The sequence below is a fragment of the Bos taurus genome, chromosome 10, assembly GCF_002263795.3.
Source record: "Bos taurus isolate L1 Dominette 01449 registration number 42190680 breed Hereford chromosome 10, ARS-UCD2.0, whole genome shotgun sequence".
Classification (NCBI taxonomy): Eukaryota; Metazoa; Chordata; class Mammalia; order Artiodactyla; family Bovidae; genus Bos; species Bos taurus.
The window spans coordinates 90,155,607-90,178,226 of NC_037337.1; the positions used below are offsets into that span (position 1 = coordinate 90,155,607).

The window sequence follows — 22,620 nt, forward strand, 5'->3', positions numbered from 1 at the left end:
TTACTGTCATTGGAAGTTTGCACTATTGTGAATAAGACCTTGTAAGAGATCCCAGGCGCTTTTTAGAACACTGTGGAAGATAATGGGGAGTGAAATGAGGGGCACAAAACCTTGGAAAGACTCCAGAAAAAGAACCATCCTCACCCTGAATCTCTGTACTTAGTACGGGACCCTCAAGAAGGCCTTTGACAACTAGGCAGTCATAGGAAACAGAACACATTTCTTGATGTATCATTTCTATGCCTAGAACAGGAAACAGGTAGGGGATAAGGATTCATTACTAAGGAACTAAAACCTGAATCTCGCCAAGATGGTGGGTGCGTTTTATTCTTACACAGCTGGGATACACAGGCTAGGGTATATTGTGTGTTCTTGTCAAAGTCATTTGTAATGACCCTTCAAGATCCCTAAGTAGTAGTTGTATTACTTTCCCTATCATATCTAACCCAAGAGAGTCCAAAATTACTTTAAAGATTCATCAATCCACTACTCTTTGGCACTCAATTGTTTATAATAAGAGAGAAAAACAAATCCTGAATTAGATTTTTATTTTATGTTTTTAATATATGCGGAGTGCATAATTTAAAAGTTGAGTGTGATTTCTGAACAGCTTAGCCAACATCTAACTGTGACCTGCAGCCTCTCAGTTTGGGCTAGGGATTTTTGATATTGTCTGATTCAATACTTGGCTGGTAAATATCTCTATCTTGAGGCCAGCTTTGCTGCAGAAACCAAGGCATGTATTGGCTAGAAATTCGACCCCACACTTGCAGATGGTAAACATCTGAGAGAAAGCATGTGCTTCATTTGGAGACTGGCATAAATAAATAAAAAGGGCATTGGGTTGGGTGCCATTTTGCCCACCGCCATTTGGGTTTGGCTCCATTTTTTATAAATTAAGCCAGTTGAGATGGTTGGGTGTCCCCAGATCACTTCCCTAGCAATGCCCACTTCTGGTGCCAGTTTCCTTGGTGGCATTTTCAGGAGTTTACAAGGGACGCTCCCCGGCAGCTCTTCCATGCACAACTCCTCCATGTGCAGAATTATTTTTGTGGGCTCCGTTTGGTTGTGCACACGTGTCTTTCAGTCTGGCCACGTCCTGTGCCTCTTTCTTGATGTTCATCCTGACCGATGGGCAGTCGTTTCTCTGGGCCATCTGCCTTGGGGTTGCTGTGTGGTTGTGGGAAGGCTCCTGTGCCACTGCTTGTGCCCTGTCCCGTCCGGCGTTTCCCCCGCCCCCGCTCTGCTGTCGTGGCTCTGATGACCGAGGCCTGCTCCACCCCTGGTCTGTGCATTCCCTGTCTGTGCTGTCTCTGGAGAAACCTGTGGAGCATCTCAAGTGTCTGTCCGAGTGATGTTGGTTATGCCGATTGTGTGTTCATTTCTGTAATGTGACCCCTCGTTTACTCCACCTCTTACTAACCTCTGGTTATTGTTTTCACCTCTTCTGTTCTTTCGCTAACAAAGTTGCGTTGACCAAAGCTGACCTGCAAGGTAGAGAAGGTTCTTGTTCCCATTACCACTTTGGACTGAAAGAAGTCCTGTGTCACCCTTGGGATCTTTTCTCTAGAGGCCTTCAAGCTGTCACACCTCTTGGACAGCGGTGGTCTTGGGGAGGGGGCTGAACCCTGTGTTCTTTACAGACAGTGGCAGAGAACCCAGATCACTGCATGAAAAAGAACTGTATGGGCGAGGAGTCTTGGGGATGGGAATATGCTTCCATTTGGGGGTGATCAAAGAGGTTTGACAGCACCCTATGTGGTGATGACCCACAGACGTATTAATCCATTTCTGGAAGTGCCTCTCCAAGTAGTTGTCATGGAGCAGGTAGGCTCCTTTTAATTTACTCATTCCAGACAGAAGACAGCACTTGGAAAAAGAAAATAAAAGCCCATTTGTGTTCTTAATTTATTATTTTCTGGGTCAGGGAGGTCATTTCTCAGAGCAGGAGTTTTGAGTGCTTGGAACTTATGAAAGAGAATGCCTTTTTCTCTTAACTCATTTTAAAGACATCTTTTAGGCATTCGGGATATATTAATGTTATTAAAACATTCTAGAGATTTGTGTCCCCAATTGGGGATTTTGATGGAGCACTTTAATTTCCTGTTTTGTGATTTCACAGGAAAAAAGTACTCTTGGGGAGGAAGAGGTCTATCGATGTATCGATTTTATCCTGAATCCCCTTGATAATGTCTGCATGTTAGATATCAGTGAATATCTACTGCAGAAACTGCTTCTCCTACCATTCAAAGAGGCACCTTTCAAAGTCTGTAATGGTTCACCTGTCCTGTCGTGTCAGAACTTTGATGCGGAAGAGCCAGACAAGACCCAGCCTTTTAGCCGTCTTTCAGCTGAGAGTGAAGATGGGTGGGGCGATTGAGCCTGGGATGGCTTCTGTGAATTCACAATCAGCACCAGTTGTTAAAATTAGGTAGATGGAGTTAGCTTTAACATAATACTTTTGGGGCTTCCCTGGTGGTCTAGTGGTTAAGAATTCATCTGCCAGTGCAGGAGACACGGGTTCAAGCCCTGGCCCAGGAAAATCCCACGTGCTGCGGAGCAACCAGGACCATGTGCCACAGCTACTGAGTCAGGGCTCTAGAGCCTCTGAGCGGCAGTTACTGAGCCCAAGGGCCACAACTGCTGAAGGCTGTGCCGTATAACCTGTGCTCCACAAAAGGAAAAGCTAAGGCAATACGAAGCCCATGCACCATAGTAGCTGGCCACAACTAGAGAAAGCCTACGCACAGCAGCAAAGTGTGGCAAAAAAAAAAAAATTACTTTTCACCTAAAAGATCATTTACTTTGCAATGAGTTGTTAAATGTCGTGTCAGTAACCAGCACAAGTGTCTGTCTCTTGGGTGGATATCAACTAGCAGAAGTCTCTCTTAGCCATTTTACTCTCACTCTTTCTTCTTCATCTCAGCTTAGCAGATTCAGCAATATGCTAATATGTTATAAAATTGACGAAAAGAGCATGCACTGGGTTAGTACTTTGAAGTCCTAGGTAGCTGTACAATAGCTTTCCATTCCATATATATATATGGCCCTTTCAGTGATACAAAAGGCTGTTGTTTTTAGACATTCTATTCAGTTTTCTAACTAGGTCTACTCCATGTTACTCTGTAAATGAATGGGAGATAAAAGAGAGCGGGATTTGATCTAGAAAAGAGACGATTCAAGGTTGTCAGAGCTTCTTGTGACCAGATACTTTTAGATAAAACTAGACAGCTGCATCTGCCCCTAGACTTTATGGTTTTTCATGGTAAGAACTCTGGATTTTGAATTCCCAGAAATTTACAAGAGGACTTCATATGTAGCAAAGTGATCTGAAAGTTCCCATTCAAAGGAGAAATGGTTTATAGGACTCATAGTTCATGTCTATGCCGTACAATAAATTGTTGACCAAAGTGTAGATATGTATTTGGGGACATAATAGTTTAGAGTGTCCTAAAATGCTCATCTGTAGAAGCAGTCTAGTCATCAGTATGGTTTTTATGTTACTACTCCATTGACCAAATTCTCTTCCATTCTTGTGATGACTCACCAGTCTCTTTGTGGCAGGAGACTGTTATTCTTTGTAATTATTTTGAGTCATATTACTCTTTCTGGATATTATGGCAAAAGACCTTTTAGAATGCAAATGCCTGTCCTTTCTGTTTTCCTGACATTGGGGTATGGGCCGTTACTCATACTCGCCTTTTCAGCTACAGCCTGTGGACACAGATAGTACTAACTACCCTAATTGTGAAGGACAGTAAAACCATTTGACAAGGAAAGGAGGCTAAAAATGAGTCTAAAAAGTAAAGGCAAATCATATTCAGAAGGAAATATAATGGTGGATCTAGGAAGTGGCACAAGTGTGACAAGTCAGCAGCTTGAATCCTCTTGTCCTTGTGTTGTTGGGGTGTTTTTTAAAATATGTGTTTATTTGTTCGTTTGTTCATTCATTTCATTCATTCTTCTCCACAACAAAGAGACCTGCAGGAGATCAGCCAAGAGCTACACTGCAGAGTGAAAACCCCTACGCTAGAGTGAGCATGGAGCTGGCTGTGTGGTCTGGGAGAAGGGCTGCCGTGCTGCCTGGGCTGATGGTGGGTGCTCAGGAGAGATTTTCTAGGCAGACTTGGAACTGAGTCTGAAGTAGGACATGTTTTAGGTAGATGAGAGGTGGAAGCTCAAAGAGCTTGGCCAGTTTGGGCACCTACCAGAAGCTCTGTTTGGCTGAAATAACGGGCATGTGGGGATGTAACTGTGGATGAAGTGGGCCCAGTTGGATGGAGACAGGTGACGTCAGACCTTTTGTGGAAGTCATTGGTCTTTACTCTGGGGGTGCTTTAAGGAGGACAGAGACTCGGGTCAGATTTTCATCTTTTCAAGTTCACTCTGACACCCAGGTGCAAGATGGATGAGGAAGACAGGAAGTAGAAGCAGAGAGTGGTTCAGAGGGAAGTAGCATCTTCCAAGACAGAGGGAAGAGCTGTGAAACTGACACTTGGTACTGGTGTGGGCTAAGAAGACAAGTATGTGTCTTTCTGGGATTTAACCTTTGACGAATGAGGAAGAAAAGGAACTTTCTCTCCTGTGTATTTCCTTCCCACCCCACAGTGTTGCTGTGTTTCACAGCAGATGCATTTGCACATCATGACCGAAAGTGTCAAGGAGGAACTTGATTGATGGCTCGGGTTCAGATCAGACTTTGCACCCCTCCAGTTTAAGAGGGAGTAAGAGTTCCCTTGAGACCCCTGTGAGGTGCTGCCTCTTGGAGAATTACAGTCCCTTGAACTTCAAGGTCCTTTGAATAGAATAACAATGTCTATGGGCTTTTCAGGGGTAATTTTCTGATTCCTTTTTATTTGTAAGAGGGGTATTCCTAGAGCAGGAAAGATTCCTAAAAGCTTATCCATAGAAAGAAGCTGCTCAACTATAAAAGCAGTATTAAGTTTGGTCTGTTGGGAGTGAGGCAGATGAGTCATAATCACCAGAAATAAAGGAATAGCTCTTTATTGGCTTAGGTGATTAATCAGAATATCCTCTCCCCACTTTCTATCACATTGTCCTCTTAGCAACTTCTATTTCTGGAGATTAATAGCTTCTTTTATGGAATGCAAATTATCTCTCTGCTTAGATGATGGACAGGTGGGTAGGAGGGGCCAAGGATTGATCAAATTTGGTTCCAAGTGCTGCGTGTCTTGAGTCGGTCAATAAATGTTTTTGGTTTGGATACCTTGAAAACCTAAACATGCCTTCGGGTCATTCTATAAGAGTTGCCATCAGCCAAATACTTTTAGTGAGTAATCCTCCAGCTTTCCTTACCACAAGAAATATAGTTCTTCACTTCATTTTCTTCAAAGCTAAGAGCTGTATTCCTTTCTCGATTGTATTTTATGTGATTCAGTGTTTGACCTAATAGAAATCAGGTCCTCAAAAATGGTTTGCATTATGGGCAATAATAAGAGAGATAGGAATTACATGGAACTTCCCACAGTGGTTTCTGTCTTGTCTCTCAACATTGCATGACAGAGGTTTTTCACGAAAGAACTGTAACTGTGACTTGCTGCCTCAGTGTGTCTCATTTCTGCACTCCTGACTGATTTACCCAACTAAAACGGGTAGAGAGAACTTAATTTTCTTTTTCAATGGAATTGATAATACCCTTTATTGAGGGTCTCCTTTGTGCAGGCACATGCTAAGGACTTTCTATCCTGTGTCTCTACAATGATAATGACCTTGCATAGTAGATGTTTTTATTCCCAGGTCAAGGATGACTTTATAGGCTTTGCGTATGTTGCCTAATTCAATCCTTACACCATGTACAGAATCCTTACACCTTACAGAAATGTTACAGATCGGGTTTTCTTATTTCTTTTTTTTTTCTTATGGTTCTAGTTATTAACACCTTACACCATAGAAACAATTTCTATCTCTTTTATACAAATGGGGAGACGGGGGCTCAGAGAATTGAGGTAGCTGGCTCAATTTCACATTACTAGTAAGTCATAAAGCTGGATTTTGAAGCTTATGGCCTTTCCCATACTATGCTATGGGGGTGTGAATCCAGATTTGCATACTTCCAAAGCAGAAACAGAACAGAGATGACCGGACAGTATCCAAGAGGGTCATCCAGCTGAATTTATGGTTGATGGTTTTCATGGCAGTACTAGGTCACTAAGTTCCGGATGATACTGGTACAGTGTTCATTAAAGCAATTGAAACTAGTCTTCTCTGTCATTGTGCCGACCTTTGAAATCCCTTCTCTCTCTCTCTCGCTCTTAAAAACTACCCTCTACTACTCCAACAAGTTGCTCCATCAGTGCTGAGAAAAGAAGGAAAAGCAGAAAAATGAGGCCCCAATTTGTATTTTCTGAGGCAACATTGACTTTTGAGGACCTGTTCATGGTTGTTAAAAAAGAAGGGGTGATCTGATCTAATCATTTGACCTTTATTACCCAGACAGCCTCTGAAAATAGGGTGGGTTGAGCAAGCATTCTTGGTTTTATGACAATATCATTCTCTCACCTTTACACACACCCCATTCCCGTGACCTCTCCATTGTCTAGAAGCGTCCTGTGGGTAAATCGCTTTTCTCACCAAGTATAACTACTCTGTGTTGTTTATTGGCCATCAAGGGAAGTACTGTGCTAGAGCTGGCATCAGCACAGGAATTTTCAGGAATTTTCCCAGCTGATCCATATCATGTAAGACGTATTATGAATACCTTGAGATTGGCTATAGAGAAAGTATTTTATGCTATAAAAATCAGCTTACAGAAATGTTACATATCAGGTTTTCTTTTTTTATAGTTCTAGTCATTGAATATTTAACAGTGCAGAGAACCAAAGGCCATTGGAAATAAAGAACTCATGAGGGCATCTTGGTTTCCACCAATTTTCATGTCCCTCTTGGCTAATTTATACTCAATGTGTGATGAGAGGGTAAAAGTTATTGAGGAGAACGAGGGTGCTACTGAACTGTCCCAGTGTCCCCCCAAATGCTCGATTTTATCCTTAGTGTTTTTCACTCATTGTCCTAACCAATGGACTGTTTTGAACCCTTGATCGAGGAGAAGGAGCCTGAGCATGCTTGATGGAACCCTTCTGATCATAAGCTAAGGCAGAGGTCCAGCCTTCAAGACAAAAATGTAAGAAGATCTTGGGAACACAGTTACTCTTAGGTCTTTCTGCAATGAAATTTGATAATAACATTTAGGACCCTCTTCTCTGGTTTTGCTTAATCTTCCGTGAAATGGGAACCAGAGTGTTCACTCTCAGCTGTTTCTTTATGAAGAGGGATGCTTGACACATTTAAGGATCATAGCTTTCTTACTTTAAATAGAAATGAGCTTGGTTGCTGCCACTTAAAAGGGATGAATGGTATATTGCCTGTAAATGACTCTCTTTGGGAAAGCCAAGAGGACACAATACTGTAAACATAGATGTACTTTGAGAGCGACGGCAGCATCCTTGCTGCAGGGACCTAGACACACATGCAGCTCAGTAAGGATAACCTTATCCCTAACGTCATGATGGAGGACGGTTCTGACAAAATGTGGTCCACTGGAGAAGGGAATGGCAAACCATTTCAGTATTCTTGCCTTGAGAACCCCATGAACAGTATGAGAAGGCAAAAAGATAGTACACTGAAAGATGAACTCTCCAGGTTGCGAGGTGCCCAACATGCTACTGGAGGAGAGTAGAGAAATAGCTTCAGAAAGAGTGAAGAGGCTGTGCCAAAGCAAAAACAATGCCCAGTGGTGGATGTGACTGGTGATGCAAGTAAAGTCTGGTGCTGTAAAAAACAATATTGCATAGGAATTCGGAATGTTAGGTCCAAGAATCAAAGTAAATTGGAAGTGCTCAAACAGGAGATGCAAGAGTGAACACTGACATTTTAGGAATCAGTGAACTAAAATGGACTGGAATGGGTGAATTTAACTCAGATGACCATTATACATACTACTGTGGGCAAGAATCCCTTAGAAGAAATGGAGTAGCCTTCATAGTCAACAAAAGAGTCTGAAATGCAGTACTTGGGTACAATCTCAAAATGACAGAATGATCTCTGTTCATTTCCAAGGCAAAACATTCAATATCACAGTAATCCAAATCTGTGCCCCAACCACTAATGCCAATGAAGAGGAAGTTGAATGGCTCTGTGATGACTTACAAGACCTAGAGCTAACACAAAAAAGGATGTCCTTTTTATCACAGGGGACTAGAATGCAAAAGTAGGAAGTCAAGAGATACCTGAAGCAACAGGCAAAGTTGGCCCTGGAGTACAAAATAAAGCAGGACAAAGACTACCAGGAATTTGCCAAGAGAACACACTGGTCATAAAAATCACCCTCTTCCAACAACACAAGAGATGACTCTACACATAGACATCACCAGATGGTCAATATCAAAATCAGATTGATTATATTCTTTGCAGCCAAAGATGGAGAAGCTCTATACAGTCAGTAAAAACAAGACCAGGAGTTGACCTGGCTCAGATCATGAACTCCTTATTGCCAAATTCTGACTTAAATTGAAGAAAGTAGGGAAAAACACTAGGGAAAACCATTAGGTCAGGTATGATCTAAATCAAATCCCTTACGATTATACAGTGGAAGTGACAAATAGATTCAAGGGACTAGATCTGATATACAGAGTGCCTGATGAACTGTGAATGGAAGGTCATTATTGCCCAGAAGGTGGTGATCAAAAACATCCCCAAGAAAAAGAAATGCAAAAAGGTAAATTGGTTGTCTGATAAGGCCTTTCAAAAAGCTGAGAAAAGAAGAGAAGTGAAAGGCAAGGGAGAAAAGGAAAGATATACCTATCTCAATGCAGAGTTCCAAAAAATAGCAAGGAGAGATAAGAAAGCCTAAGTGATCAGTGCAAAGAAATAGAGGAAAACAATAGAATGGGAAAGACTAGAGATCTCCTCATGAAAATTAGAGATACCAAGGGAACATTTCATGCAACGATGGGCTCAGTAAATGACAGAAATGATATGGACCTAACAGAAGCAGAAGATATTGAGAGGTGACAAGAATGCACAGAAGAACTATACAAAAAAATAATCTTAATGGCCCAGATAACCATGATGGTGTGATCACTCACCTAGAGCCAGACATCCTGGAATGCAAAGTCAGGTGGGCTTTATGAAGCATCACTATGAACAAAGCTAGTGGAGGTGATGGAATTCCAGTTGAGCTATTTCAAATCCTAAAAGCTGGTGCTGTGAAAGTGCTGCATTCAATATGCCAGCAAATTTGGAAACGCACGAGTGGTCAGAGGACCAGAAAAGTTTAGTTTTTATCCCAATCCCAAAGAAAGGCAATGCCAAAGAATGTTCAAACTACCACACAATCGCACTCATTGCACATGCTAGCAAAGTAATGCTCAAAATTCTCCAAACTAGGCTGTTGAAACAGTACATGAGTCAAGAACTTCCAGATGTTCAAGCTGGATTTAGAAAAGGCAGAGGAACCAGAGATCAAACTGCCAACATCCCTTGGTTCATAGAAAAAAGGAAGAGAATGCCAGAAAAACATCCACTTCTGCTTCATTGACTACACTAAAGTCTGTGTGTGGATCACAACAAATTGTGGAAAATTCTTAAGGAGATTGGAATACCAGACCACCTTAGCTGCCTCCTGAGAAATCTGTATGCAGGTCAAGAAGCAACAATTAGAACCAGCCATGGAACAACTGACTGGTTCCGAGGGGAAAGGAGTATGTCAAGGCTGCATATTGTCATCTTGCTTATTTAACTTATATGCAGAGTACACCATGCGAAAAGCCAGGCGGGATGAAGCACGATCTGGAATGAAGATTGCCAGGTGAAATATCAATAACCTCAGATACGCAGATGACACCACTCATATGGCAGAAAGTGAAGAGGAACTACAGAGCCTCTTGATTAAAGTGGAAGGAGAGAGTGAAAAAGTTAGCTTAAAACTCAACATTCAAAAAACAAAGATTATGTCATCTGGTCCCATCACTTCATGGCAAATAGATGCAGTAACAATGGAAACAGTGACAGACTTTATTTTCTTGGACTTCAAAATCACTGCAGACGGTGACTGCAGCCATGAAATGAAAAGATGTTTGCTCCTTGGAAGAAAAGCTATGACCAATCTAGACAGCATATTAAAAAGCAGAGATATTACTTTGCTGACTAAGGGCTGTCTAGTTAAAGCTACGATTTTTCCAGTAGTCATGTATGGATGTGAGAGTTTGACCATAGAGAAAGCTGAGTGCCAATGAATTGATGCTTTTCAACTGTGGTGTTGGAAAAGACTCTTAGTCCCTTGGATTCTAAGAAGATTAAACCAGTCCATCCTAAAGGAGGTCAGTCCTGAATATTCACTGGAAGGACTGATGCTGAAGCTGAAGCTCCAATACTTTGGCCACCTGATGCGAAGAACTGACTCATTTGAAAAGACCCTGATGTTGGGAAAGATTGAAGGCAGGAGAAGGGGAAGACAGAGGATGAGATGGTTGGATGGCTTCACTGACTTGGTGGATATGAGTTTGAGTAAGTTTCGGAACTTAGTGATGGACAGGAAAGCCATGGCTTGCTGCGGTCCACAGGGTTGCAAAGAGTCGGACATGACTTTTGGACTGAACTGAACTGAATGTCAAGAATACTTCTCATGAAGCCTTGACACTTTTAGTTCTTTTATTTAGCAGTAGCGGCTGTAGATTGATCAGGAAGCTGGTAAGAGTCTTTCATATACACACACGCATACATACACATACGCACAAGTATGCAATTGGTTGGAACCAAGATGCCCTCATGAATTCTGTATCTCCAGTGGCCTTTGATTCCTGGCGTTGTTAAATCTACATGTCTTCATCTTCCTTTTCTTTGTTCTTTCTTTTTGTTTTTCTTCCCACTCAATTACTGCTTGGTCAGCCTTCCTCTGTGAAGCAAATTAAAACTGTAAATTGGAAATGTTTATGAACTTACAGAAGTAGGAAATAAAATTGGAGCTGGATGATATCATTGTAGGCAGCCCATGGCAGCTCCCTGTGGTTCCCTCCCATGTCAGTGCTTTATATGGGCCAGCAAATCCTTTGATTGGCACAGTGTTTTACTCTTGTGATGCTTCACATTGAGGTTGTAATCCCACTGTGCAGATGCCTTATGCTGTGTGATTAAAGATGATGAATCTTGTTAAACCAACTGCTCCAGGTGCCCACTAGTGGGCTACCAGCCTTAGCCCTTGAGAATAAATGCATATTGGGAATCAGACCAGATGTATCATCACCAAGCCCACCTTTCCATTATGGCCAGGACCAGCTAGTGCTGGTTATTTACCTGTTTTAAAATTGGAATGTTTGAGGCATAGATTTGGTTAAGTCCTCCTCGGCAATAACAGAAATTCACTCCAATACGAGTGTCCTGTGCTTCCAACAGCAGTTCTGTCTCAAGGACCTGCAAGTAGTAAAAGGCAGTCTGTCAACTTTTCATTTTCTGGACCGTGAAGAGGAGGTGACTGAGTAAGTTTGTATTTACAGCAGAGGTAGATTTTAGCAATAACAGGCATGAAATGACTGTCTGGGACAGTTCTTAAAAAGAAAATCCCAGGTTCAAGCAGAATGATGAGAAATTTGTGGCAGCCATCAGAGTTTTCACCTGAAAAAAATAAAGAACAAAGACATAATGTGATGCTTCTCCATAAACTAAAAACCGAGATGGGAATTAAAACCGGAGTACCTACTAACATCATTGACAACTTGTTTAGTCTTTTCATGCATCTCTCTGTCGCCTTGTCACTTTCCCTACTGCACAAAGAAAAGTCACTATCTTTTCTCTAAAGAATATGTGACTATTTTAGTGAGCATTAATTACATATTAAATGCACCATCCCTATGCAGGGGTTCCCTGCAGCCTTAGCGCAATTTGAAGTTATTGTTAATAATAATTGAAAAACTTTCTAAATGTATAATTTCAGAAGTTTATATTATCCTACTGTATCTTAAATTTTAGGTTTATTTGGAAGAATGTCTTAGATAGGATTATTGTCTTTAGGAAGATCTATTATCTTTATTATTATATGCATTTGATACAGATGTTTATCCGTATACTTAGACAAAGCTAGATTGTCCTGTTTATTTTTAACTGAATTTTGAATTGAAATAGGAGTTGAAAATTTTTGTTGTTAAAACAGCCACATGCTTACATTTAAGAAGTTATCTTTCTCTGGTTGTAGGTTAAAAGTACCTTAAGTTACTCTTGTTAATCTAATAGCAACACACACCCACACACACCCACACACACACACAAGTTTATTGATGTCCATAGAGGTCAGTTGTGGTGTTTGCACACTTAGGTTTGAGACCTCATCCTGCTTCTTATTCCCTGTGGGACCCAGCACAAATCAAAACAAAACAAAACACACGTAACTGGATCTGTGATTTAATTCACTTTTCTGAAATCCTTGCCTTCCAATTTGATCAACGGTCAAAGAATTCTTTTATTTTTGAAGTTCTGGGTGTCTTCCATGAGAAGATCATTCCTGTTTTTTTTTTTTTCTTTCTGATTCTTTAATACTTATAATTGCTTTATCCTGTGTTTACAAAGAATAAATACGTGAACCATTCTACGTAGATAAGTGCTGGGTAATTGCCCTACTTTGTTATTGTTATATCCTTTGATTTGCATAAGATTGAATTATTTCAGTGGGTGTGCAATTGGAAGCATTGTTCAAGTTTTCTCTTTTCCTTTATCTGTTTCTTCAATGTTTCTTTCTTTCTTCTTCTCTTTCTGTCTCTCAATTTGGAAGACACTGTGAGAATATGGAAAACAGATACACATATAAGATACAGTCTATTCAGGAAAGGATGTACATAACGAGTTTGAAATAAAAGGAGCTTATATTGCTATTCAGAAAGTATTTTTCAGTCTAGTCTCAGCTCACACTCATTCAGCACAGTTACCGCATGCTTTTCCTGGGCACTGGCAACCCAAGAGTCTGTCCCAACATCTGCTGAGATTGAATGAGTCTAATAGTTAAATTAGAGGAGGAAATGTGGTCAATTAAATACCACCACCGCCACCACCACTACCCCCAAAACATTTGGTTCCAAATAGAAAATTGCTTATATGAGTTGTTAAGTTTGGTGGATAAATTATTAGTTAGGAAAACCACAGGTTTTCTTTAAGTCACGAAAGAATTTTAACCCTTTATTTTTTGATTCTCTTGTTCTTCCTTTCATTCAATAATATTTTTGAGCCCTTATTTTATGCCAAATACTTTATCAGAAATTAGAGAAATAAAAAGTGAGCAAGACAAGCAAGGTGTCTGCCTTCAAGGGACTCATATTCCACCAGGATGAGACAGACAGGAAAGAACGTAATAAATAATTTATTACTGTCCATGATGTTGTTGTGAATTAAATAAAGAGGGAAACAGGCTGGAAAGTAAATGAAATCCTGATGGGGACTTCCTCAAATAGGAGAGTCTGAAGAAAGCCCATTTTGAGCTGCAACTTAAAGAAGGAAACGAGTCAGTTATCTGAAGTTCTGTAGGAAGGACATTTCAGTCTGTGGGTTGAGCAACAGCGGCAGACTTGAAGGCAGGGGTGGTCTTGAAATGTTCGGGTTGGGGGTGGGGGTACTGTGTGGTCCTAAAACTGAGCAACCTCAGAATGACCCAAAGGACTAGTCTTGCCTCTGATTCCTGAGCCCTGCCTCCAGGCAATAGGTCTGGGTGGGGTCTGAAAACATGCATTTCTCACAAGCCCCCAGGGCATGCAGGGGCCACTGACTAGGTGCCCAGACTCTGAGCATCATTGTGTGGTGAGAAATCAGAAGGAAGAGAGCTTGGTGTGTGCCGGTGAACGAACAGTAGGAAATGAGGCTGGAGGAGGAGGTGGGGGACCCTGGGATCTCACCCAGGAAAGAAAGTAGGACTCAGACTCAGATGAACAAATCATTGCGGATCCTTCTGGTCCTTGCTGAAACCCTGAAATCTCCCTGGTTCTTGAGAGGATTACCATGCAGTCAGTCTTTGAGGATTATCTGATTCTGAATAGCACTTGCCCCTTAATGCATCAGCGGGTAAAGAATCCACCTGCAATGCAGGAGACCCTGGTTCGATTCCTGGGTTGGGAAGATCCCCTGCATAAGGGAAAGGCTACCCACTCCAGTATTCTGGCCTGGAGAATTCCACAGACTATAGTCCAAGAGGTTGCAAAGAGTTGAACACAACTGAGCGACTTTCACTTTCACCTAATGAATGCAGAGCACATTCTTGTGCAATTTGGAAATGACCAGTAATTCCCTCTGTATGGAATTCCTGACCAACCTTTGACAAATGGAACTTTTTTCTCCCTTTGCAGAGCTGCATTCCCCCACACTCCAGTTTTGGAAGTATGGATCAGATCAGTTCCACATTTACTGAAACATATTCTCTGCATTGGGCACCACACTTGGTGCAGCAAGGACATAACCAAAAGCATAGAATGCGCTTTATAACTGTAGGTAGCATTCCATCTTTTGGGGACAACTAGTAAAAAATGGGAAAGAGTTAGAGGATTGCGTAAGTGAGTACAGCGCCATGTGCAATAAAATGTTAAATATTGTCATATATAAACGGTAGTGATGTACATGATACGTGCCATGGCCACTAAGAAATGGGAGAATTGTTGTCTAAAGTTACTGGGGAATATTCAATATCCCAGAGTCATTTTAGCTGATCCTTGGAAAATGACTAAAATTTGGCTAAAGGGAAAGAGAGAGGCAGGGGAAAACTTTTGTCTTCAGATTCAATGAACCTGCAAAGGATTATTGTTTCCCTGAAGTTTTTGCTGGTCTGCTGTCTTTCAAGGCAAAGCCTTCCATGTGTTTCTGATTCTTGAGCACAATTGAATTACTAGCCCATTGTCTGGTGAGAGCTGTTTGGTCAGGGAGCCCCGAGGACTTCTCAGAAGCTTTTATCCTTTGAAAGAAGCCGTCCTGATTTGCTATTGTTAATAGGCCTTGTCCTACACAATGCTCAAGTTGAAGACCCACTGAGAACATGACCATGAACCTCCTTTCATCTCCGCATGGGGGAACTACATGGCATTTAGGAGCTGCAGAAACCCAGCAGCCACGCTGCTCGCCCAGTGCTAGTAATTGTCTTGAACTTTCTTATGTCGTATCTTAATAGCTTTGTGTTAGGAGCGATGGTCTGTACTGCATCCATTCTTCATGGATAAATACAAAAAGTCTTGCCACCCAGAAGACAAACCCTCTGTAGTCATGCATCTCTTTTGGAACATGCATCCTTGGACCCGATATGTTTACATTTCAACATTCTGTGCCTGGGAACTGTGAATATGCATTTACCGCAGTGGATATATTTTTACTGGGTCAAGTGGATTTTTGCATCAGATCCTGATTAATACATTTGATGAGTCAGTGGGCTCACCTCCCTTGTGACTTTCTGGAAAACTCTTGGATATCCTGAATAGTAAGGTATTTCCTGTTGAAAGAAAGTGAAAGTGTTTGTCACTGAGTCGTGTCTGACTCTTTTTGACCCCATACACTGTAGCCTGCCAGGCCCCTCTGTCCATAGAATTCTCCAGGCTATGATACTGGAGTGGGTTGCCATTCCCTTCTCTTAAAGAGCTTTGCACCCCCAAATCCTAGAAGCTTGTGCAAACACAGTTTTCTGCCACTCCCTCCATGCTATTTCTAATTCAGTAGGTCAGGGCTGGGGCCTAATAATTTGCATTCTTCCAAACAGTCCATGGGGTTGCAAAGAGTCAGAGGTGACTGAGTGACTAAGCACAGCCCATCAACTTCCTAGGTGAAGCTGGTCTGAAACTATGCTTTAAGAACCTATGAGGTAGGTAGTCTCAGAGTTAATTTCCCTAAATTGAACATCAGGATCCTTTAATAATCAAATGTGTGACCTTGGGTAAACTCTTTTACTTCATGAGCTTAGTTTTTTAAATCTGTGGTATGGAGGTAATCACCATTACTTACATTTTTAGGGTCACTGGCAAGCTTTGTGAGATAATGTAGACAAAGTGCTCATTATCCAGTGCTTATAACCCCCAAAACATCGATGTATGTTGGCTGCTGTATCCTCCTCCTTCTCTTCGTTCTCATCAAACATCTTCCTAGCGTCACGGGGTAGGCTGTAAAGAACTTTCATGCCTTAATTCACAAGGATCATGGGAGTGCATCTTTCTGCTTTAGCATTCTCCATTTAGAAAGACCATGCTCCGAATGAGGTATCTTTCTAGTTGAATGGTAGAGACGAAGCTCTTTTGCAGAGTCTGCCAGAAAGAGAACAGTGTGTTCAGCCCTCTCCCTTCCGTGTGTCACTGTTGATACTTTGTGGCTAAGTGTGTGTTTGTCGTCTTTTGTAAATATACAGTGACTTTTTTCTTGCATGATATAGAACTGATATTCTTGGCAGTGGTGTCTTTGAATGTTTTGGGGCTTGGGAAGAGTAAATTCAGGTGATGGCTTTGAATCTGATTAGTTTGAACACCTCTCTCTCTCTCTCTCCTTTTTTCTTCTTCCTTGCTCTTCTTATGAATTACTAGGACCAAGTACCACCTGCCAGGAGGATTCATGCGCCAACCAGGGGGTCTGTATGCAGCAGTGGGAAGGCTTCACCTGCGACTGTTCCATGACCTCCTATTCTGGAAACCAGTGCAATGATCGTGAGTACAGCTTTTTCATATTGGGATATTTTCAAAGAGTTCAGAGGTTTGGAGAAACCTTAAGGAACATTAGGTAAAAGAATGACTCTTCTGAACAATTCATAAGCAGTTTGCTCATCCAGAAACTTGGAAAATAGAAAGCTAATTTTCTTGTGGAAGAGCAGAGACATTTCTTGTTCAACCATACCAGATGTTTATCCATACGTCCTCCCTATTTTTCTTTAGATTACCTTTGACAAAACAATTAAGACAATATTTTTGTTCTAAGGAGTTCAGTTTTCCATTAATTAAATCATCTGGGTAACAGTTTTGAGACTCTCTCACTAACATAACGTAGAGGATATTAAGGAATACAGCTATTTTCTCAGAAAGTCTGAGTTTAGGGAATTTCTTAGGCCTTCCAAATGATGAAGACATTAAGAGTTTATTATTTTTTTCCAACTAGAAATGTTTAACACATTCTGAAGGGTCTTTCAAATGTAGGCAGAGATTCCTTCTGGATAAATGTATTGATATCTGTTTAGTTTATATGTGCATAGTCATTCTGTTTATATATGCATTTCTATTTTGCCAGTATGTTTATATGTATGTATCTGTGTATTCACTTCATATTGGAAGACAGCCACTTGCTATTTTTGTCCACTAGTGAAGCTTTGGGTGCATCAGCCGTTTTCATTCTAGGAGAAGACTGATTTCATAAAGGCAATTCTAGAGCTTGTGGCGGAAATATTCATACTTACGTTCTGTGGGAATCTGTAACAGGTATCTCTGCTTCCTTCCAATGTGGCCACTGATGAGCAAACACTGGAAATTTCTGCATCTCTATTGCAAAGAGATTTGTTGAAAAGCCCTGACTTACTAGGTCCTGCTGACCTGCTTTTCTAAAGGCAGCCTTCATGGTAGGAGTTTATTTTTATAATCTGAACTCATAGGTGCCGTTAATTGGTTTGGTAAAAAAGATGCATAATGCGATATGAACAAATACTAAAGTTGTATTACAGTTTGTGCAGGTGGGAGTGGGTGCCAATCACAGTGCTGTCTCTAATGTGTCTATTTGGTTTTCCTGGATTCCTCACATCTCAACTTTGATCAAGTCTGTAGTAATCTCTCGTCCTGGTTTCCATTTTTGTTTTTTAGTAGCTGTTTTTTTTGTCTGTGTATTCTGTCAGTCACTTAAGACACACTAAGGAAAAATAAGTGGGGAATCTGGATATGTAGAGAGAAAATTTTTTGAAACTCGTTGATCTAGATGTAAGCGTTTGCCTCTGTATTTATACTTCAAAGAACACATTCTTTGCAGAAAATTTTGGCATTAGATGGCTCTCCAATTATTTGGTGTTATTGCAAGTCCTATTTCCATGTTTATGATTTGGAAATACTGTTCCACTCTGAAACAGGCAGCGATAGACCCATCCAGGGTCCCTGAGCAATTGTGCTGTATGCTCTTTTTCCTCCAATTTGTCTGCATGGGAGACTTTTTTCCTAAGTGGTAGCATAATGCTTCTTTATTCCTCACAAGTTTATTCCATATTACACATACATACATATCACTTCCGGTAGAACGTGATCAGGAAGAGACTGCACACAGGAAAGGGTGAAAGGTAAGTTCTCTAACGGCGGTGAATAGACACAGTCTTCAGAAGGTATGTATGCATTTTTCTCTTGCTGACATGTTCCTTTCTGCCACCTGCACCAGGCATGGTTTGCTGCTAAAAATCAACCAGGATCCTCTCCAGTTTTCTATGATTGTTTTTGACTTTGTCAAGAACAGATTGTACCTCAGTCTGGGATGAGGACTATTGCATTATCTGACCTGAGCAATTTGTCAATGTGTCGTGAAGTACCAGAACCAGTCCTGGGAAAGGTCAGTGTTTCTTTTGTGGCAGTAGATCCTCATCCTCCAAAAACGTTTTAAGACATCCAGGCTGAGGGTAATGTATTTTGAATTTTATCCTGTAAACAATGCAGTGGAATTTTTGATTGTTAAAGACTTCTGAGCCCAAATCCTTGAAAGAGTCTTCTTGCCTGTTCTCCTCTTGGAGAGTGGACCAGACACAGCATGTCAGTAGCTCAGAGAAAACTGGTCCAAGGAACCAGGAGGGGAAATGGGGCGTTGTCATCAAAGGTCAAGTATTAAGTTAAGGAACTTGGCGTTCTCTGTATGGGGACACGCAAGCCTCTGGGCTCACTGAATCCATTTCTTCCCTATGGAGCTCAGCTATCTTGGGTCAATCCTCTTTCCTTGTTCACCTTGGTGCTTGCATTCCCCTGGCTCCTCAGCAACCACCGTTGGGAGGTGGTAGCATCCGCTGGATTGTGACTTTGGGAGCCCTCATTCACATTTGGAGGCCAGGAATCGCTGGTCGCTGTGACATTTCTTGTTTGTTGGTATGGCAGGAGATAGTTTCATTTCACAGGGGAGATGTTTGAATAAGTTTCCATGAGTGGTTTCTCAGGATAGCAGATAGAAATGAAAACATCTCAATTAGTTATTGCAAATCCAAGAATCGAAACTTGTTCAATAGGGAAATGACTAGGCTAAGATATTTTCCAAAGTAAGATGCTCAGCTCATCATATGTAGAAAAGTTGATTACATCATGTTTGCATTTTAGAGTCTCACTCACTTCTTCTCGCGTTGGTTCTATCACTTGTAACTTTTGTTATTTCTTGCCTGTTTGCTCAATTTGACATTTGCTTGACAGTTTCAGGGTGCTGTCACATAGAAATGGCCTCCATAAGTAGAATTTACATTTAAAAACTGTGCCTCCTTTAGTATGAGTAGACCAAGCCTGGATGGTTTTAACTTTATTCTCTCATTCTTTGTGAGAGCAATGTGGATTGATGGAGGCCATGGGGTAAATTTCTGGTTCATCCTTATAAAGATAGCTGTAAAACTGATATAAGTGGTTGTCAAAGAACGGCATGTGTTCTCTGAGGCTGGTCAATTCAGTTCAGTTCAGTCACTCAGTCGTGTCTGACTCTTTGTGACCCCATGGACTGCAGCACACCAGGCTTCCGTGTCCATCACCAACTCCACAGAGTAAAAATAGAAATCGTCTGATTGAAGACGCAAGTATAATTGATTTATTAATTGTCTTATCTAGTTTTAAGGCATCTGCCATTTCACAGAATGGTAAAATCATAGTTTTGTTAGGTGATGTTTCAGGCTGTTCTGAAACTACAGCAGGCACACTCATCCCAGATGCAATTTTGAGTTCCTGTAGGACCCAGTAAGATCTTTGGAAGGACACACAAGTAACATGCTCCAAAGAAAGTCTTCCGTTCGGAAACATTCAAAGCCGAGGGGGCTGATTGCCCTGAGAGTGAGCACCAGCTGCATCCAACTTGATGACACGTTGTAGGGGCTACATTTTAAAAACAACAAAAGATAGGAACCTTTTACAGGTCCTGGTAAGGAGATTCCTTTTGGATATTGGGTTCTTATTGGTATTTTTCAATCAGGGCTGAGAATCAGGGCAGTTCTAGTATCCTGCAGCCCTTGCACCATCAGGAGAATCCAAAACCCCTTTCCCGTGTGGAGTGGCAATGCCGCTTCCACTGGCAGCCTGTTGTTGGGTTCCTGTCTCCTTCACGATGCCACACAGTGTCACACAAAACCCAGCCCACTCGTGCATTCCCACACGTGTGCAAAAAAGTGATCACTGGGGAGGGCTTGTTGAAAACACCAATGTTGAACACCTCACATCTATCCTCACCGCCTCGTTACTTTTAGGCCTGTTCATGACAACTCTTTAGCGTTGTCTGCGATTTTGGAATCTCGCAGTTGCGTCTGTGCCCCGGAGAAGTGAACACGGGGCCGTCTGTGTCACGTGAGTCCCCAGTCAAGTTCTTGGATTTATAAATTGAGTGTTTATAATGGTTTTGTGGGGGTGAAGAGAAAGGAATGAACATGGGTTCTCAGCCCACCTTCAGCCAGCTACGTGTACGATGTTGCTCAAGGTAGACTGAGAGTTACTTGGAGAAATGGTGGGTTCACACTGGCATGTGATAATAGATGTTCTTTGCTTGCAACAAATCAATAGCAAGCAGCTATGGATCGTGCAGACAGTGGTGTGTGAGGCACCTTTTCAGACAGTTTTCTGCTGGAGTGGCTGTTGAGCAGCACTGTTGGCTATCGATTGGCCTTTTTATTTATTGTGTGGGTTTATTTATTTTTTAATGTAGGTGGGTGTATTGACTACATCTGTTAAAAACACATTTCCCATTCAGGCTTCTGAAAAATGAATAATATACACATAATTTAGTGCACAAACAAGGGGACAGACGTGTGTGTGTTAGTTCTGTCTCTTGAGTTCATATAGGTACCCTGGCATTGTGTTACCAGCCTATGTTGTATGTATAGCACTAATTTCCACGGATATCATACTACAATATGTCCATGATTTTGGTGATGTGTTTGCTCCTTGCCTCTGTTTTCAGGCTTTGCCTGTCCAGCAAATAGGCCATATTTGAGAAGTTCTCAGTCAAGGCCTCTATCTTCTGCTTAGAACACACTTTATCATTTATTCATTTATTCACTCACTGGACATTTCTAATTTGCAGATAGGATCATGAATAACATCCATCCTGTTCTTAAAGACATTACAGTCTAGTGGGGGAAGATACGTATGAAAGTGCTTGAATAGAAATATGAACGGTAAATAGAAGTCATAAAGTGGAAGGGGATCAACCCTCCCTGGGGCTGAGACTCCATCTTGGAGAGCTACTGCCTTTAGAAAAGTTTTCATTGACAAATGAGTCTTGGAAAATATGCAAGTGCTTCCTAAGCAAATATGACATGAACTAGGGTTGGGTAGGTAAGGCCGCATTCCGCCAAGCACAGAGAAATAAAGTACAGTCACTGTTAATGTTCTGGCTATTTCCTCCCATGTTTTTTTCTCCCCCTAACCTTTTGCAAATACATGGGCCTCCTCTTGCGCAGGTATTCTACCTGTGAGTAAACCCGTGTGCCTACACCTGTCCCCATCAGAGCACAGGGGACTTTCAAAGCCCCGACCTTTGGTTGGGAGAAGGCTGGAGCTGTGTGGGAAGGACACCCTCCTTGAGCTGGAGGAAGTTCTGGAAGCCTCTTGGGTCAGGGATGGGGCTTGGCTGGCCCTTCTTCAGTGGACTCCAAGGAACCTGGAAGGAAGCCTTCCTTCCCTTTGGTGGTTAAGCCTTCAGAGTGTAGTTCTAAAGGGTGGGTGTCTGGGTGGGGTGAGCTCTCTGAGATAGGCTGGCTCCTACCCTCTGTCTCCCTGTGGGACAGCACAGAGCCTGTAGCAGTCAGCGTGTGCTGAGTAAAGAGTCGGCATGTGCTGAGTGAATAAGAGAGTGACTGATTCTCCTTGGGGTCTTCAGCTGGCTGTCACTCCTGCCACAGATCTCAGGGCTCCCATTCTGAGACAGTCATTTTCTCCCAGAGAATCTCTCCTTCAATTCCTGTCTATTCTGGCACCAGGTCAGAAGACAGTATTCCGATATTATGTGGATTCAGCTCCCTCTATTACCTCTATAGAAAATGCTGTTGCCAGATTTCTTTCCCGTCTTTATTCTAAGCATTTGTGTGGGTAAACTTACACTCAGGTTAAAGTTTGTGCTCTTATTGCACAACATGCATTTTCAAAGTATAAAAACAATTAGATTTCCTAATTTCCTTTAGTAGAATGTGTGTGATGGTGCCCAGGTCATTGGAAAAGAAGCCCCTGGTGTGTTGAATCTCTTGCTGAGTCCTGGGTATAAATAACCCTAATAGGGTCCACATCGTATTTCACTGAACCATTGGTAGACCTTTATCTTGGAAATTTAATTATAATAAACCATATTTTTAAAAGGTTGATTTGTAATGTATATAACATTGCATTATAAAAAACTTCATAGCATAGTCATTAGGTTAATCAGCTTTAGAATCAAATTGCTTTAAATGCCAATTCTAACTCTATCATGATGAAATTGAATTAG

The 22,620-nt window shown here is 41.6% G+C and overlaps 1 protein-coding gene across 9 annotated transcripts in view; it reads left to right on the top strand.

Annotated features, from left to right (window-relative positions):
* Positions 1-22,620, top strand: part of NRXN3 (neurexin 3) — a 1,815,083-nt gene that overhangs the window by 868,279 nt on the left and 924,184 nt on the right. For all 9 annotated transcript variants that reach the window (XM_059890636.1, XM_059890635.1, XM_059890634.1 and 6 more), the window contains one exon: positions 16,539-16,658. In XM_059890636.1, the coding sequence (XP_059746619.1) occupies positions 16,539-16,658 (120 nt within the window). The remainder of the gene's footprint in view (positions 1-16,538; positions 16,659-22,620) is intronic.